This window comes from Melanotaenia boesemani, chromosome 3, assembly GCF_017639745.1.
Source record: "Melanotaenia boesemani isolate fMelBoe1 chromosome 3, fMelBoe1.pri, whole genome shotgun sequence".
NCBI lineage: Eukaryota > Metazoa > Chordata > Actinopteri > Atheriniformes > Melanotaeniidae > Melanotaenia > Melanotaenia boesemani.
Window position 1 is genome coordinate 33,114,035 of NC_055684.1, and position 17,036 is coordinate 33,131,070.

At 37.2% G+C, this 17,036-nt stretch overlaps 1 protein-coding gene across 2 annotated transcripts in view; it reads right to left on the reverse strand.

Annotated features, from left to right (window-relative positions):
* Positions 1 to 12,569: 12,569 nt before the first annotated feature.
* cpne5b (copine Vb) overlaps positions 12,570 to 17,036 on the reverse strand; it is a 141,197-nt gene continuing 136,730 nt past the window's right edge. For both annotated transcript variants that reach the window (XM_041981338.1, XM_041981337.1), the window contains 3 exons: positions 16,205 to 16,262; positions 14,829 to 14,902; positions 12,570 to 13,652 (listed from right to left, as the gene is read on the reverse strand). In XM_041981338.1, coding sequence (XP_041837272.1) covers positions 13,461 to 13,652; positions 14,829 to 14,902; positions 16,205 to 16,262 — 324 coding nt within the window. In that variant the 3' untranslated portion in view covers positions 12,570 to 13,460. The remainder of the gene's footprint in view (positions 13,653 to 14,828; positions 14,903 to 16,204; positions 16,263 to 17,036) is intronic.

A 17,036-nucleotide genomic window follows, 5' to 3' on the forward strand; every position in this document is an offset into this window, starting at 1 on the left:
TCCATCAAAGTCTTTCTTTCTTTCTTTCTTTCTTTCTTTCTTTCTTTCTTAGATAAATTACTAAATTACAGCAGGTGACTGTAAGAACCAAAGGAAAAACAGCGTAGCTAAAAGATGAGAAAATGAAAACATTAAACAGAAATACTGTCTTGTACTGTTTTAAAAAGACAAATTTTAACAGTGGAAATGTTCTCATGAGTTCTAAGTGAGAAACATGAAATTGCTGCAGCTGGTTGTGGATCCATAAAAATATCATCAAGTGACAACAAAATGAAAGTGTTCATTAATTTTTCATTAAAATGGTTACAGGCTACTAACCAAAGTGAACCAAAAAATTATAAAAAGATTATGTTTGCTAATCAGCTTAAATGTTTGCGAGGTGGCATTAGTCAGATGGCTTCCATTTACAGAATTGTGAGGTTCTGGCTGCTGAAAGTGAGAGTTCAGGGCACAGAGAAGATGCTCGGGGCTTCATTCAACTGAACATCTGTGAGATTAGGCCCTTCTCTGAAGACTGAAATGTACAGTCACACCTCTTAATTTTGGCAGTGATAAGATAATTGTCCCAGCTGCACCTGCCATTGCCATCTCGAATGTTTGTGACTGTAGACACAACACGAGCAATCGCTGTGTACAATCACAGAGCTGCCACTGAAACACTAAGTTCCAGCCTATTCCTGTGTCAAAATACAAGAGGTAGCTAAAGCCTGCCACAACAAGGGCACAAAGTGGGTCTTGTTAACCCAAGATGACGAATAAACATGATAGATTTGTAAAAAGAGGTGAATTTCTCTAAAATACTGTAAAGGCACGGAGTTTAAGCTGTGGGGAAAGTTAAGGAACAGCCTGGATAATAATTTGGGAAGTCATATTTAAGTTATTGTTACAATTAACTTCATACATATTTTCAATCATAAATCATGTCGTCGTTTTATTGTCTTATATGCATCTTTATGTTAAGCTTGCATCTCGCACACAGTAAAAACAAAAATATTTTCACTCCATCTTTTTTATCTTTATCTACTTTTGTGATGTCATCATGTATTTGCCAACCTGTGCTTGATCCTGGGTCAATAGTATGATTTTTATATCCTTAAAATTAAACAATCAAATAATTTGAACAATTCTTTGATGCAGCATTTCTCCCTCTGGTGTTAAAACACACATTTTAGGGGATTTAAACATTTTGCCATTTGATTGTTATCTTGTTGAATGCCATTTATGCACTTCACCTGCCATTGCTCTCAGGGCCACTAGACATTAAATGTTCTTTGAAAGTAATTGTAGATAATTTCTGCCATGTCTTGAAGAAGACAATAGTTATGGTATCTGGCTGCAGATTGTTTATGTTGTGTTAGTTGCAAGATGAACCCCTTGGGTTTGTTTTGTCAGCACATCCCACAGATAACCTCTGAGAGCTGCAGAATTTGGAGGCCAAATCAACACTGAATTATTCTTTCCTCAAACCATCCCTGAATAAAATTGCCAGTGTAGAAAGCTTATTATATAGTTAAAAGATGCTGCTGCTTTTGAATCTAATCTAATTGTGAGGGGGTGTATGTAGTTGGCTACAACATATTGGTTGGAGGGAAGTGAAAACAGCACACTGGCTCTATCCATTGGTATTCTACAAAATTCACAATTAAAATGCCATTTGTTATTAAACAGCACATGATTGTTTAGTAAAATTAGGAGATATGATCCATCTGCCACCAAAAACAGCTCACTCACAAAAAAGCAAAGAAAGACAAAAAGCATTTTTTTTATATCATTTGAAGGATAAGTTAGGAAATAAGGTCTAACTGTTCAAAATGTAGACAGTGGAGAGCTTTGAAGCTGCCAGAAATGTCCATGATATTTCTTTCTCTTTTGGGGATGTTAATAGGAAGGTGAATTTAAACCAACACAACATAAATTTCTGACTTTTTAACTCTTTGTCTAAGCACACTGACACTCATTATGCACATTCCTGGAGCCATCATTGCCCTGCAGAATCTCAAGGCTGAGAAACCACATTTCACAACTTTTTTTTTTTCCAGTCCAAAGCATCATGTAACAGCTATGTTTTGTTTTACGGCACTGTGTCACACAGCAGCAACTGAATATCAACACAATGGCAGTTTCGAATGAGCTCCATGGCATATTCATCAAAGAAACCCAAGAGGACATTATCAGAGGAAGCAAAGAAAAAAAAGTGACAGAGCAAGGGATAAGACGAGTCAACATCAGACTGACTTTTACTGGCTTGAGATAGCTCAGAGAAGAGACAGGATGCAAGATGGATGTCGAATTAGTCTTCGTCAGGGACAACCAAAATGAGAAATCATCAGTATTGTGACTTCAGGTTTGTCTGTTCAAAATCCCCAGATACAGTTTTAGAAAAATTTTGCTCATTTTCTCATGTGATTCCTAAAAACTTTATCCAGTTCCTATCAAACAGTTATTAGAATTTCTGTGTGCAGGGTGAAAAGAACTGCAGCATGCTCGTCAAATAAGAACATGTCTGATATCTCAACATAAAAAAAGCTCTATGGTAGCCACTGCCCAGCATCACTGACCACTACAACTGCACGTGCTGTTGCCATGGTGATTTTTCATCTGAGGATTCACTGGTGCGTCCTGCGGCCATTTCATCTCCATGTAAACAACCTGCATCCAACCATCCACATGATGTCAAAGAAAGCCTTATTCATCAAGACAGACTGCCTTGTTTTTACTGCTCCAGTTTTCAAGCACAAATTCCACACTGTGGGTGCCTCAGTGCAGGCTCAGAATGGGCACGCTGACCTGTCTGCAGCACACAGCCACTGTCACAGTAAGCTTTCATGCACTGGGTGTTCTGACACATTTACTGTATATCATAGTCAGCAGCAGGTTTTTAACATTATGTGCTACAGTGGCTCTTTCATGGGACTGGACTACGCAGGCCAGCTTTTACCCCCGTGGTGCATCAAAGAGCAATGGGCACCCATGACCTCGTTGCTGGTTTACCGGTTATCTTTGCTTAGACTACTTCTGGTACTGTGCCTTGCAAAAGTATCTTCCATCCCTTCTCCAGGTATGTGTTATACTTTGTTGCTTTACAAAATGTTCAATCCCAATTCCACAAAATGTGACACCAGGTAAAAATGGTGTTTACAAATCTCACAAATCTTTGTTTTATCAACAAAGAGGCATATAGATGTTGAGAGTTTGACATTTCACTAATTTATGAGAAATATTAACGCAATAAATTTTTACAAATTGGGACCATGTTAGCCTTGCTTTGGTTGGGAAGAAGTACCATCAACCACACATGGTTCAGGGTTGTTTTATTGTGCTTCTTCCTGCATATACAGAACATGATGAAGAAATCTTTTATTGACTGTATTGATGAGAGAGTGGCTATCTTTGAGAGAATGATTGTGACCAGAACTGTTTTCACAGGACACTGTTATTTTAAGGTCAACCTCTGGGAGTGAATACAGTTGTAAAAACACATCAAAGGACCTTATTACCCTCCTGCTGTGGTGGGTCAACATGAAACCTGACTATGTAATCCTGCACCAGAGGATGAGACAACTGTTCCCAGGGGGGATCGGATATACAAACAATGTTACCTGAGTTCGGAGCCAGTTCTAACATTGTCAGCTGGCCGGTGTTCAGCTTGTCTCTGGTTGTGTCTGATCTCCTGCAATTGCAGTAAACAGCTGTGTCGTCTCATCGATCTGAGTGTCCGTCGCTCATTGAGAATTTTTCTAACAACTCACTTATCTCTAGCTTTAAAACTGATTAGAACTGGAATATCAAAGCATACATGTGATGTTTGTGTGAGCATGTGCATCAGATGTTTTTAAACTTGAAAGAATCAGATATACTCTATGTGCAGTAACACTGATTGGTCAGTTACTGTTCATTGTAACTTGTGGCGGCAGAGGTGAGGACCAGGCAGTCAAGGCAGGAGGCAGAATCGGTGCAGGTAAAAAGGTTTATTGCCAAGATGCAAGGCAAGGAACCACACATGACAGGGAGTATACAACATAAGGATCTGACAATGAGTAGCTGAAAACCAAGGGCATATATACACGGAGGGAGCAATGAGAAACAGGTGAAGTGGATGAATAACGAGCCAGAAAGAGAAACCACAGAGCACATGAGGGAAAAACTAACTTAAAATGACAAAACCAAAAACCCAAACCATGATCTTAAAGCAGAAACCAATCATGACAAAAACTATAACCCAAAACCATAACTAAAAAACGACATACATGATCCATACACAGCCCATGATCATGACAGTTCACGGCCTATTAAGCTGAAAAACACGCCAAACAGTAGCTGCACATAGAGGGTGATTCTTGGATGCATCTAACTCTTGGAGTTCTCAGCTTAATGTCAAAAGAGATGAAAAAACACCAAGAAGGAAGATTTGACTCTAAAAGAAATGCAGCCAAGTCTAGAAGAGAATCACATATTTATGTTGGGGACCCCACAGATCCTTATGGTGTCAGCCAGACTTGCAGATGTAGAAAGCATGATGGGAGTCAAACTATGTTATGCACACTGGCCTGGTCATGGAAAGTGAGAAAAATGGCTTTCCTCTGAGAAATATTCAACGCACTGGTGATCTCACCAAGATTCTCTCCAGTCTGTTATGCAATAAACGCTATTTACACCTAAATATATTTGTATTTTTTTATACAGCCTAATGTTTTCTAAATAAAACTGCTCAACACATGCTGTATTTTTTGTATTGCTGTATATTGGAGAAAATGTTGCCATGTCAGTTTCCTTTAGTACTATGTAGCCTTATTATTTAGTCACCTTGAGTTTGTTGAAGGCATTTATTTCTTTTTACTCCTGAACAGAACCAGGATCACTTCTCATTTATCTCCAGTTGTCTAAAATGTGAGACTCCGTCAAAGACTCCAGTGTGTGACCACAGACTTTTATTGTTTGACAACCTAAAAGCATATTTAGCATCAAGCTAATAGACACATTTTTATTTAGTGTTTTAAGCAGAAGGATTTTTTCATGTCACTTTAGATTTTCTTTTCCTTCTTTTTTTTTTTATCTTTTCTTGAAATATGATAATTTTTTTTGGAAACCTTTGCTGCATCATTATTGCCAGTCTGTCTGAATTATTCTCATGCTTGGAATGACATGGTGTGTGCAAAAAACTTTGGAAATGACATTTTTCTTCACCTTATTATTTCCTCTTGACCCAGAAACTAAATATACCCCAGGAATCTTCTGAAGGATATGCAAGTGGATCTCTTTCACACAGTAAATCCCTCTTGAAAGGTAGCAGAGATTGATGTCATACTTATCAAAAAGGAGTAACTGCATTTTCTAATGAGAATTTTGCTCTGAAAGTAAATGAGGATTCTGTCTGTGGAAGTATATATTGTTCATATAATAACTACACAGTTTTCTGCTGAGAATGCTGCCAGCTATGTTGAGAGCAGCAGTGGTGAATGTATTGCTCCATATTTGATTTATGACAGCTGTCACTGCTGACACCCCCGCAGCAGACTGTTGATTTGAGACAACACAATACAGACTAAATATATTAAGATGGACAAACTTGTATAACATGGAATTCAATTGAATACAAAGACAAATTTCCTCCCAACATTAGAGGAGAGAAACTCAAAAAATATTCTCTGTGTAAACACAAGAATCATTCTGGAAAATCTAATGACACATTATTCCAAATTTAATTTAATTTAATTTAATTTAATTTAATTTAATTTAATTTAATTTAATTTAATTTAATTTAATTTAATTTAATTTAATTTAATACTGTCTTTGTTTTGCATACAACAGTAAATACTGTGGACAGTCAATGATGCAACAGTGAGTCTACACAGGTGATAAATGAAATATATGACTCAACAATAAGTTTGTTGACAGTTGCTGAGCCAGTGCAAGTTTCAAGACAACTTTAACAGACCTGGAAGGAAGAAACTTTATATTCAGTGTGGATGCCAGTGCATTGCACACCCTGGTTTTTATGCATCCATTTTTGTTTCCTTTAATTTGACATCTGTGTAGTCTCAGAGGAATTATGGAGCCATTTTATGTTTCCGCAATTATGTATCAGGCAATGAAGGCTGTTTCTGCTTCCATGTCACATATTTACAGTTTATGAGGTGTTCAGCTGTGTAAGTTCTGAGGGTGTTGTATATAAAGTCAGCATTTATAAGGGTTCTTATTAATCAGCCTAACTAGGTACTTCCAAAAGATACACTGTGGAAAATAAGGAAAAATAAAGGAAAATAGTGGCATTATTTTAGAAAACAGATATAAATGTTGTTCATGAAAAAGGTAATGGCCATGTACTCACCTGGAACACTGTTATTTAAGCAAAATGGTCTTCTTTGTCATTTATACACTCCTGAACTTTGCAAAAAGCATTTATAATTCTATAGGTCAGAGATGAGATGGGGATTGACTAAAATCTTTCTAAATTCAGTAAAATTTTCACTGATTGTAATAATTTATTGAGGACACAGAATAACAAATCGCCTCTGCACTGCATTATCCTCTCATGGTCCCTAAAATCAATGAGACAGTTAATAAAGACAAACATCACTGAGCTCAGTACACAGTAGTTTCTACAATACATGACAAAATGAAAAGCAGCCGCAGCTTGTAATCATTTATATGCTCAGCAGTGTTTTAGAGATGAATCAGTCATGATGAAATTCGGCCTGACTGAATGAAGGGGTTAGGACTGAATTTTACATTAACAATAATGATGGATGTGGACCCAGAATTTTGTGTTACGCACCTGTGTGCATGAAAATGTGTGGTGTTCTTATAAAGACAGAAGAAATGCTTTGATGCAGACATGCTAAAAGAGAAATAATTTATACAAACTGATGTAGTCATCACCTCCCACTCACCTCTACACCCCACCCACACACATACATATACACACAAACCTTTCATTCTCACCCCTACAATCCCCCAAACCCCCCTCAGCCCCCCTAATCTTAAAAATACAGAAGTCAATAGTAGTCATATTTTTTTTAGTTGACGAGCAGTGACCCAAGGTTGCGAAACTGCACTATAATACTTTTTCTTCTGGGACGCCGTGTGCTGTTGCAGCTGAGTTTAGCTTTATGCACCACTTCACACGCTGGCAAGTGGATATGAATATGGTTTGCACTCATCAGGTGTGACCCATCAGTGGTCACACCCTTATATTTGGGCAGGTGTATGCTCCTCAGCATGCCTCCTTGATCCATTTTACTGCATGTCAGCAGTTTGCACCACTGATTGCCCAGTGACTCCAATCATTTGATCATGGCGGTCTGCTGGCTGTGGCCTGCATAGGATAACTTTCCTAAAGGCTAGGCACACACATAAGGACTTTCTTAATCTGAAGAGATTTTTGTTTCATCTGTTAGAGACCGCACACATGAAGATAAAAAATCAGGCCAGAAATCTCATGTGATCAAACAAGATCTAATATAAACAAAGGAGAACCATGGCAACAACCGGAAAACACAATACCCAGCATGAAGTAGGCTAATGATAGTGGTCTTGCGACTATTGTTAACAGAAAAATCCAGAAATTAAAAAATAACAGACGGGAGACAGCCTGAACACGGACTTTATATCCTTTCTTGCTTCCCAGTCAGCTCACTCTCTGATTGGCTACATTCTGTTCCACGTTGCAATCCACAAATATTGAACATGTTTAATATTTCCGACTGTCGGCCACGAGTCGTTTCGGAGCCGATTGTCGGGACGTATTCGCTCTTAACACACCTCAGACCAAATGATAATGCTATAGGATAATCGTATAAGACTTAAGATAATCTGGCATTTGCCGTCCTTGGTCGGGTAGGGGGAAAATCGGGACAAAAACAGTCTGATAATCTTTAAGTGTGTACCTGGCTTAAGTGAGCCAGTTCACCTGATCCAAGCAGCGGTAACCTGGCATCACGGCAAATTTAAATTCTAAATTTCTAAAGTCTAAATTTATCCTCACTGATTCCAGCAGCGTAGTTTCTGGCTGCGGCTCCTTACCTCCATCTCTGCTGGAGAGGCTGTGATTCGCTAACTGGCACGCAGGTTGCCTGTGCGCCTCAATGCGTTCTGCTCCGGTACCCCTGGATACTCTGCTGTCTTGTCTTGTTTTGTATTTCTTGGACCTAGTCTTTCTGGGGGCGATCACACCCTGCTTCGTCCCACTGGGTGGGTTCAACGCAGCAGCCACCATCTTACCTACTATTAATGCTGTCTCCATGGTGACCTGGTGCATTCACAAATGCAGCTTGTGTGTTAACAGACATGCATGGCTTGCTTTCTTTTTTTTTTTATTCTGTGTGCATCTGTGTGGTTTATTTTTGAGTTTTCTTTTTTGCATGTATTAATCTTTTTTCTTTGAGTTGGCAGGTTGTTTTTGTTTGACCCCCAGGTCCCCATGTCCCTTACCAATTTGGAGAGGAAGAATAGGTCTGGGTTTTTAACTTGTATTTTTTAAAGTTTTGTTCAATAAATATGTATTTTATTATGAAAATCCATTCGTTGCCAAGGTGCATTTTTTTAACTTAAGGCCTTCTCTAAATTTACTGGGGGTGAAACTCCCCCAGTCGACGTTGTCAGTTATTAGTTAGACTCATCCAACACTCATCATCTCGCTACATAAACAAATCGGCCATTTTGAATGCGTACGGTGGCTGAATCAGCAAAGAATTGCAAGAACACAATATCAGAAAAAGAGAGGAAAAGAAAGAAAGAAAGAGCAAGTTATAAGACTAGAGTCAAAATCTTTTCCTGGCTGAAGAAAGCTCACAGTACAGGATGTATTAGCCGTTGATGGGGGTCGCATCACTGACAAAATCTGCAAAAGTATTGTGTCTTTAAGCCACTAAATTACACACTGACATCAAAATAAACTCTCTACAAGCTTTTATAAAAGTAGTCATTTTTAATAATTAATTTAAGGCAATCAATACAAAGCATGTCACAACCCACCAATATGACAATAATCATGTACAATAAAAACCCTCGAAATGTAAAATTAGGATTCATGCAAACCAATAATCTAAAAATATCTAAACAATAAATATAAACTATGGAATAAGAACAAATTATCAAACTTATAAACAAAAATTTTAACTGTAACATGCAAATTAGCTACAGTTTCTTTTTTTAACCACTGATGAGACAGGAAATGTTACAGGAACCAGGCACAAGAGAGAAGAAATAGCATACAGTCCACTGTTAATGCCATGTTTGGCACAGAAATGCTTGTAATTTGGATGCGATGAGTCCCATTTTTTCACATATGGTGGCACTGTGCGTAAAACTCTATCGTAACTCAAGGAAACATGCAGTTGATAAGCAAATTAGGACTTGGAAAAGATTAACAGTAGGAGCAATGGCTTGTCATAATTTCCCAAAATAATCATTAAATATCTTCAGTTTAGTAATATTCCCAAAAAATATATCAAACATTTACAATAAGCACTCATCCTGAAGATTAAGTGTTAATGGCTCCCGGGAGATGTTTGTCTTCAAGGCTTTCTGACAAAACAAGAATTTCCAGGTGAAAAGCCTTTGTACTGTAGTGACAAGGTCTTTCTTCAGCCAAACTATGGTTTTTACCTGAAAAGACATTTTTTAGCCTAAACCTAACCAAAGTGCAAAAGAAATATAAAGACAATATTTAAAGATGCAAAATTTTAAATGAAATGGCTTTAGATGGAATTGGCAACTCAGGCTCATGGACGGTAACAGCTTGTGTGATCTTGCTAAAGTGAGTTTCTCGCTCTTTATACTGCCTCTCTGACTTATTGAAAACTCTTTGAAAGAAAGATGTGGATGCAAAAAAATCTGTATCTCTAAGCAAACTAGCTATTAAACATAATTTTACATTCAAACAGAAGCCCAGTCTTATCTGATTCTTGTGTTGCAGAACACATGCAGGTAAAGCCAGGAGACAAACTATATAATACTGTAAATAATGAATTAGAGAATAATAGTCAATGCAGAGAAGGAGACTGAACTAAAGGAGGATCAACACACCGCTGTGGAGATTAGGGGTGTGTCAGATTTATCACACCGGACAAAAAGAGAGCTTTGCAAATCATAAAGTTGCATTAAATAGATTTTATCTCAGTTATAGAATTTTTCATTATTGTTGAGATCCATGATTTTAAGTGGAAATAACGTTCTTTTAATATCTCCCAGACTTTGTACTACTTCAATTTGTGTTCCTTCAACAACAAACTTTCCACAGGCTGTTTTCAACTCATTATGTCCCATCCTTCTGTCAAGTAAACAGTCATAGTCACATATTTCTGAGACCAGTTGGTTTACTCAATGTAAGGTTTTTTTAAGTGTTTGATTTTAAATAAAAGAATTGTACAGATTTATAATTTTGACCAGATGATGGTTAAAATTGAATTTTAGGAAGTATGGCAATAACAGCATAAAAATCCTGAGTGAATCATCAAGTCTGTGAAGAGGAATGTTTCTGCTAAGATATTTCAGTGTGCAGGTTTCAGACTGTCCTACATTACCGCGGAAGTCAACATGCAAGTTTTGGCTAAAAATGGAACAAGAGCTGAGACTCTTGTTTAAGAGCTGCAGCTGAACAAAAGGCTACATAAAAGAAATCTAGCATCCATTTTGGAGATCTGGATCAAGATAGAAATAGAGAATATTTTCTAAGTCATGCCCATATTCTATGGAAAAATATTCATGCAAACTTCACTTTTATGAGAAATCCCTCTAGTAAACAGACAAGTCTGACCAAATCCCTCCTGATAATAAAGATAAAGTGGAAATGAAACCCTCTTTATTCCATGGAAATATTTTTGTTGTGGAATGTGGATGAATGTTTTGAATGTTTGTCTTCCTCTGCAATGTGAATGTTATTTTTAAGAAAAAGTGCTGTCTTCTTTTTTTTTGTTTCTATTTCTTTTTGTCTCCCAGTTGTTTTTCTTTGCTACTCAGAGAGCATATGTAGCAAAAGAGCTGCACCAAATGCTTTTTTTTTTTAAAAAGATTGGTTGTTTTTGTGCAGCTTCTTCAAGCACTTAAAAAATCACACTGTAACTATAACTGTCTTGTCCAGTTTTGTGCTTTGTGAACCCACATTATACCTACTGTATGTTTGCTTTCAGATGAGTTTGCAACCTTCATCAAAGTTGAGTGAGACACCTAATATATATATATATTCCTTCAGGTACGATTCAGGAAATTTTGTCTGGGAATGCACTTGCATAGACATTAAATAGTGACGTTATTGTGCTAATGGTGCTTTCCTGAGCGATAACGCAACTGCCACTTTGTGTCAAACACAGTTTTGTTGGGACCTCTGTTCATCAAAATTAGTGGATTGGGAGGCTTGCCTTTCCTTATGTCAAGAGGGTTTCATAGGTCATACCTTAAACACCAAGTGAAAAGAAAATGAAAAGCAGGAAATAAAAATAACACAGCTGTCCCAAACTGGTCTCAAACAAATCCTGTAACTTAAATACTCCAGTCACATCATAAGTAGTGTTTGATGTGTTTATACTAACACTAATACTAACTCCAGAATGACATTGAAGCATTTGCTTTTAATGACTAATATTGCTAGTAAAGTCAAAGGCAAAGAAAGAAAGAAAGAAATTTTACAAATCCAAACACCTTACAACTGGAGTAATTAAGACTTACCTCATGGGTTTTTCTTTAGTATTTCATATGATTTTACACATCACAGCTCAACAGAGCCAAGCTACCAATTACTCCAAATGGATCCCTCTTTCCAGAGTGAAACCAATATGTTTCATACATATTAAAAAATTATCATTACTTTATGTAAAATTAAAAAAAAAAATCTTAAGGCTATGCAGGCCATCTTTGAACTATTGGCCACCAGAAACCTGTGATGCATTGCAGGAAGGACAGCTCTGTATTAAATGAAACTCTCCAGGGGCTGATTTGAACATGGAAGTCATGTGGCTGCTGATGTGTAACCAGTGACATTTCAGTGGAAATGTCTCAGCTCCACTGGTGGTGTATTAAAGATAGTTTCAGGGCTGGAATAACCTGTCATCAGGCAAAGAAAAAAAAAAAAGTAAAATGGATTAGTTATAACCCACCTAGATGACTTAATATCTACTGTGTGCTAGTTTGTCCATGTAAGATATCAACTCATTTATGTTATCATGTTGCCATATTACTATATGTAACCGCCATAAGAATGCAATTTATAACTGGACATTAAAGTATTAGCTACATAAAGAGCCTAAGCTTTTTGGTCACTTTGTTTAATTGGTAACTGAGTCATGAAAGAATGAGTAAGTGGTATGAGTTACTAGAAGCCTTCTTCTTTTCCTTTTGCATCATCTGTGATTTATCATTGTGCTAATATACAGTATTTTGTAATAGCTATTTGTTTTTAAACCAGCAAAGAGGTGTATTATTGAGAGATAAAATGTAAGAAAATTTTAAATAATCATGCCTAAATTGGTTAATACTCTTATTGTCCAGCTTCACCTGTAACATAAAGGCATTTATACTAAATAACTGCAACTATATCTGTTATTATTATTACTATTTATAAATGAAATACAGCTGCATTGCAAAAGTATTTCACCTGCATGAAAATAAAAAACAAAAACAACAAAAAACAAAACAAAAAAACAGTTTTTTGAAAATGAATGAATAGCAGCACTCTGGTAGGATAATCTTGTTGTACTGGGTATTGAGTTGTGCTTTTCATATGCAGTCACTAGAAAAGAATAGTAGGTGACCCCTTCAAATGGATTAAGTTTTTATGGTGTTCAGATCAAAACTATCAAATGTCCATGCCACTTTGAATTATATTTCAGGATAAATACTGGGACTGGGTGTTAAATTCTCATACAACATGCTCTTATAAACATTTACTTAATAAATAGGGACAGGAGGTGGTGGTGATTAGAAAGCATTGTAACTTTTGTATTAGCAAGTACAGAGATAATCCCCTAATATAAAAAACTTGTTGAGAAGGAAAAAGGTGCCTAAAAATATCACTGTATTAGGCCACACCAATGACTGACGAGCAAGGCTTGGGTCAAAGTTCACATGTCCTGATACATTTAGAGAAACATCCACAAACAGGCACAAGTTTTAACCACAATATGACCTTTTTGAACCAACCTGCTGTCAAATTAGATGTGAAACAGTCAGTGCCTGAAAGGCTGTCACCAACAAGTCCTGAAAATTTTGGTTAGTCTCTACTGAAGAGAGACTACAAATAAATGCACCACAGAAGAAACAAACAACAAAAAAATGAACAAAAAAACTTAAAAAAACAAAGAAAATGCTCCTGTTGTCACTGGCAGGGTACGGCACAAAATTCAACACCAATTTCCTGCCGTGCTGTTTGTTATTCACACCCCCAAAAATAAGAGGTAGAGTTCACATTGGACTCTGATTGGCTGCGGCATGCTAGCAGTCTTCAGTAAAACGCCAAGAAGAGGGCCTCAGATTTGTGTGTGGTGGTGTGTGTGTCCAGGTGGTGTGTAGGGAGGTGGTGCAGGATTGGGTTTAATCCCCCGGCTCTTCATGTAGGAGATGAACTGGTCAGGGATTTCTGCAAGCACGTCTTTCGCGAGTCGTGCCATGCTTAACACGTGGTTACCTGTCCGGTCCATGTAATCTCTGAAAGGAACAAACTGAGGAAAAACAGAAACAAAAATAATTAGAACCTCATAATAATATATTTTTATATATAATAATAATTGCATAAAACAAAAAAAGACATATGTTTTTGACTGTATAGCAAAATGCAACAATAGTTTTTTGAGTTCTGATTATGGAGATATCCAGAAGGCTTATGTTTCATACCCTGTGTTTGTCAACATTTGTGGGATCTTGCAAGCATGACATGCAAATCCTTTACTAATCCTGTGTTTTGGCTTTTCTGAAGTGTAAAGGGAAATGAATGATCATAAGAAACAGAAATGACTTTTCCAACAAGAATTTGGAAAAAGGAATTCAAATGGTTTGTTTTATTTTGTCATATTGCATCAAGGAATCCTTCAGGAAATTGCGTTTCAGAGATAGTAAGCTACCTTTCATTAAGTGATCTAGTCAGAAAAGAGCTAAAAATCTATTTTTGTTGGTATTGTGTAAGACAGAGGCCCCTGCATATTATACTTTGACCACCATACACTGGAGTAAATCTTGAGTTTTGACACCTTAGATGGAGACAGATGAAAACTCATTGTAGCTGAAACGGCTTGACAGATGTTAACGTGAGACACATAAGGTTTCCAATAGCAACACGCAATATCAAACAGTTTGCATGCACGTATACCCGCGTGAATTCACAGGAACCACATTTTTATGTCCTCATCTGCCAGTACAGGCAGATGGTGTTTTAATGTATCAGCACATCGGTGAATGTAAAATGCAAATAAAATGTTAATATATGCAATATGGAAACACGGTTGTCTATAAATTGTGACCTAAATCAAGCAGTCAAGGACCACACAATGACTGCCTTTGTTTTCGTAACTCACCATTTTGTAGTGCAGCCTAAAAAAAGTGTAAATGAAAACCTCACACATCCAAATGTGTTAGGTCTCAATATCTGTACTGAATACAGTCAGACTTCTGTAAACAACTTTTCCCAGTGCCCCACCATTTTTTTTCTTTCATTTTTGCCTTTTACTCCTTTCCTTTGAGAATTAAGAAGTAGTGGTCATCAAAGTTACAATGCCCAATTTGTATCGATGGTCACTACTTCTTAATGCACAAGAGAAAAAGGACACCTTACTTCTGCAAGACTGAGGGCCAAGTGCCGGAATTCTCATTGACCCATCATGTCTAATGTAAAGGACAGTCACCTGAACAATGTCTCTTTCTGCCAGTTTTCCTCGGGATGAGATTCTGATGTCATCGCCATCCAGTTCCACCATAGCTAAAAGACACAAGAGCATATGCATGCATGTGGATAGATACTAGTGTTAGAACTCAACAAAAACTGCTGCTTTTAGGACAGAGACAAAGTTGATACACAGCCGGTGTAAAGGTTTAGTTATAATGAATGGTATTTGTGTATTATCTTCAAGCATTAGCGAAACTGAAAGAATGTTGGGCCGTATACACTTTAGTGCTGGTCTAATCAACTAATAAGTCTATTATTATAGACTGTGCAATTTAGAATTATCAGCACTACACTGTGAAAACCCTGCAATTAACCTCAAACATTTCTTCTACAACCGCTGCTGCATCCATCCACCTACGCATTTGCCTTCTTCCTGAGTCAGATGAATTTGTATTGTTTTCTTCTCTGTAAATTAATGTAATTTTGTATTATTTGTATTACTGTAATTTTTTTTCTATCTGTAGACAATGAATGCGTTATTGATTGGTGTCTTTATATTTTAAAGTGTACCAAGCAGAATATCCCTACTGAAAAAACAAAACATAATTTTTTTTGTTATTTATTTTCTTACTAAATGCGGTTTTATCCAGGTGGATATGAGTTTGGAGGCAAGACAGAAAAGTAAGGCATTTTATGACTATGCTTTATAAACGTGAAGCATAAATTGGGCCTTCTTTTGCCTCCAGTTCGGTGAATCTTGGTCATAGCATAAAAAGATGTGAGCTTTCAGCAGTGGTGTTGTTTGTCTGACACGGGGAGCCATAACTTGTGTTTAAATATTTTTTTGGATTTTGTGCACCTGGTCTTTTAATTGTTTGTTGTCTGAACTGTGTTTGGTGGTCATAGAAATGGTTTTACTGAGCTGTTCACTGAAATTCTGGACTTTCTGTGGATACCACACATGTTTATAGTTAAGTTTACAGACCTGAGGTTACACCCGTAAAACCAAATGTTAATCCCTTAACTTCCAGTGGCGGAGGGTGAAGGCACAAGAAGTTAAGCTAAATAGTCAAGCTAAGAATGCAAAGCTAGAGAATTTATAGACAATAAAACTGGATAATGAACCACTAAGGTGTTATTGTGCATATTGTGAATATTTATCACCATCTCAACATCTGTTTAAGGGACACATTGAAGTTAAAATCTGACAAGTTGTGCGTAAGTGTGCAGACTTGTATTTGCAATGGATGGTCTTACGCCACCTTTTCTTAGTGATGCTGCTTCCCTAGCTTGCAGCAGATAGGAAGTGGGATCTAGTTTCAAATTTTGCAAGTGTATAAAACTGAAAAAAAAAACATTAGTGCCACAATTAAAAATGATGTAACGTTACTGTACCATCAAACTCAGCCTGACCCACTCCGACTATGATGATAGACATGGGAAGCTTGGCAGCCTGTGGAGAAATCCAAGCACAAGAGATGAAAAGAGGTTTATTTCATCATAAACACATTCCATCCAATTTCCATGAACATCTGCAATGGCAATTTGTTCTAAAATACTTTTCTTTATATATCCAAATGCTTTTCCTTCACTTTCCCTAATGCTGTGCTCATACAGAAGTCAACTTGTTTCTCAAATTTGATTTCATCTCTGCTTGCTATTCCACATATTTTAGAGCCCAAATCAGTTTTTTTCTTTTGTCATATGACTGCACCCTATCACTTATCTGGAGACAGCACTCTGTGCTGGTTATCACACTCTGGAGGTAGAATTAAATCCACTGTCAACTATAACCTAAAATGCTGTGACAGCAGGTAAGTAGTTTCAGTACTGATTAGGTTTTGATAGCTACACAATCAATCTAACTATAACTGGTTTCATACATGAACTATTTTCACAAAAAACATGATTTTTGATTTTTTTTTATCTCGAAATTCACAGCCTGGGAGGACAAAATGCTGACGTGCAAAACTAACTGTGCTGACAAACTGTGAGAGGCTGGTTGAGATGTCCATATGGAGGCAAAAAGGGGCAAATCTGTCAGCAGACAGCTTGATAAGGTCTTACAAAGGAGTTGAAGGATGAGCCAGGAGAAGATGGAGAGAGAGGATGAGCCAAATTCAGTGAGGACAGCAACCATCCTCATTCACCCTCCCAGCCACTCCCAAGCTCCACCATGAGTCAGATGACACTGCAGTTATTCTCTCAACTGTCGCCACATGCTGGC